General features: G+C 35.7%; 1 protein-coding gene across 1 annotated transcript in view; it reads left to right on the forward strand.

Annotated features, from left to right (window-relative positions):
• The window catches only part of LOC111470121 (conserved oligomeric Golgi complex subunit 3), a 28,666-nt gene that overhangs the window by 21,957 nt on the left and 4,061 nt on the right, over nucleotides 1-2,648 (forward strand). Inside the window, exons 17-21 of the mRNA XM_023115613.1 lie at nucleotides 83-199; nucleotides 299-331; nucleotides 527-613; nucleotides 708-770; nucleotides 1,791-1,907. Of these exons, the coding sequence (XP_022971381.1) occupies nucleotides 83-199; nucleotides 299-331; nucleotides 527-613; nucleotides 708-770; nucleotides 1,791-1,907 (417 nt within the window). The remainder of the gene's footprint in view (nucleotides 1-82; nucleotides 200-298; nucleotides 332-526; nucleotides 614-707; nucleotides 771-1,790; nucleotides 1,908-2,648) is intronic.

A 2,648-nucleotide genomic window follows, 5' to 3' on the forward strand; every position in this document is an offset into this window, starting at 1 on the left:
CCCCCCCCCCCCCCCCCCTCCAAAAAAAAATAATAATAATAAAAAAAAATAAAATAACAAAGCTGGCATGACCCTATTGTAGGTTGGCATGAATCAAGGTGCACCTAATGCTTGGTATCCTCCACTGGAGAAAACTTTATCATACCTTTCAAAGTTGTATCGTTGCCTAGAACCAGTTGTATTCACTGGTTTAGCCCAGGTACTTGATTTGTCGATCTTAACATCTTATGGTATTCTCATAATTGTAATTGCTTATCTGGCGGGTTTGATTTATACTGTTTGTTTCGATATTTTCCAGGAAGCTGTGGAAGTTTGTTCTACATCTATCCAAGTAAGACAGAGCTAATTAATTTTTTTCAACGGTCATATTAGATATTCAGATCTTATTATACAAAAGATTTGATCCTTGTTTGTATGGTCTGAATTGACTGCTGTTGTCCATGGTTTCTACTCTTCAGTGTCTCCCTAAAGTTCTCTAGCAAACTTTATGCTTTTTTTCATGATGTGCTTCCTTTTACTACTCCAGAACGCTAGTAAACTTATTGCTAAAAGATCGTCACCTATGGATGGGCAACTTTTCTTGATAAAGCACTTCCTCATTCTACGGGAGCAGGTATCTCCTAGTCCAACCCTTTTCTTCTTCTTGATGACTTTCCTAGTTGAAACAGGTATTACTTAATCTTCACTTCTTTTATTTTTCTTTTCAGATAGCGAGTTTTGATGTAGAGTTTTCTGCAACCCACAAAGAACTTGATTTCTCTCATGTCCTGGTTGGTAACTTTGAGTTATACTTTTCCTCTACCTTTGATGTCGATTTTCCTTGATGAAAACTTATTTCTTCATCATCGATTTCTGAAAACACTCTGGATGCTTATTTCTTTTTCACTAATTGAGAATATATCTTTTTTGGATGTGACTTAATCTCATTATATCAGTAGAAGCCCATACACAACCTACAAAATCGTTATCTCTTGCATTAGTAGTAATACTCTTTTATTAGACACCGGAGAAATGTCATTGCGTAAGAGAGGTAAAAGTCCTGTTACAATAGGAACATCAGTTGAGCGTTAAGCACACAAATATCATCCCCTAGATGACCTGAAGACTTCTCATCATCTTCTCCTGTTTTTTTTCAATGAAGTTCGTACTTAGTTCTCATTTTTCTGTTGTTTTCTATTTTGAAACGGGGACAAAGTTTTCATTGATTAATGAAAAGGATAAAAAAGTTCATGGTTGTATTCTTTCTAATCAAGCTTTTATTTAGTTCTCAATCTTAAAAAGATTCAAGAATTAATGCTAATGAGAGAATTCAAGACTCATCATGGTGCATAAGGCAAACGTCAAAGATTAGTCTCATTATCTTTGCATTTCAGCTAAGGAAGATTTTGGACAAGGTTTCTGCCAATTTTTATTTTTCTTGGATCATCCCTAAGGAGTTCAAGTTTCGAGCCTTGCTAATCCAATTGAAGTGCACATTCTTGATAACCTTAACCTTGCTTAATCTTTCCGCAACTGGCAATGATTTTATAATTGTAATGTATAGTTTTAGGCTTATGAGTGTTTGTGAATTTGCATGAAATGATGTTGTGAAGCACCAGAAAGTGGAAAGTGGCTTCTTACTTGTAGAAAATCTAATAGTTGGCTTCTGCAGTTAGCTTTTCTATTGTTTGCCATATGAATTCACTGTTCAGCAAGAATTGGTTTGTTAATTTTCTTTGAGATATAACTATGTTGCTGATTTAAATTGTCAAATGTGGATACAACATTAATTGACCATCTGACTTTTTCAGGAGCATCTTCGAAGGATTCTTAGAGGTCAAACCTCCATTTTTGACTGGACAAAATCAACTTCATTGGCAAGGACACTATCCCCCCGAGTTTTGGAGAGTCAAATTGATGCTAAGAAGGTAATTTGTTTCTTTGCAACAAATCTCACGTGGAACATAACACAATGATTATTTGTGATTAACATTTAATTTGTTAGCGGTATCCTTTCTAACTAGCAACCGTGTAGTTGGTCCCATCTCCTTTGTGTTGAGAGAAAAAAGAAATTGAGGGAGGATTAGGGCTGGCTTCTGTAATGAATGTTTTTGTAAGTACTAAAATGGGCAGGGTAGATATAACCAGCTCTTTTTCTATGCATCCATACCTTCTATATGCTTAACATTAAGTTTTGACAATACTAAAGGAAAAATACGCTTTTGGCCCTTGATATTTGAGTTTGATAGCATTTAGGTCTTGAGATTTTAAACTCAACATTTTAACTGCTGAAGTTTGGGTTTGGTAGCATTTTGGTCCTACGGTTAGTTTTTTATTATGGTGGCTAATGGAGTTGAAATGACGATGTTTTTTCTTAATTAAAAAATATATTCTTTAATTTTTAAAATCTGTTTTTTTTTTCTTTTCTCCCTCCTCTCGTCTTCCTCCTTCCTATCCATGGCTGCTACTGCTCATCACTGTCTCTGGCGGCGCCCGCCACTCCATCTTCCTTCCCTTCTTTTTTTTTTCCTCTCTCTCTCTCTCTCCTTCCTTCCTTCTTCTTCTTCTTCTTCTTCTTCTTTTTTTTTTTGTCCTCTTATTCTTCTCTTTCTCTTCCTCCTCTCTCTCTCTCTCTCTCTCTCTCTCTCTCTCTCTCTCTCTCTCTCTCT

Source organism: Cucurbita maxima, unplaced genomic scaffold (assembly GCF_002738345.1).
Source record: "Cucurbita maxima cultivar Rimu unplaced genomic scaffold, Cmax_1.0 Cma_Scf00043, whole genome shotgun sequence".
Classification (NCBI taxonomy): domain Eukaryota; kingdom Viridiplantae; phylum Streptophyta; class Magnoliopsida; order Cucurbitales; family Cucurbitaceae; genus Cucurbita; species Cucurbita maxima.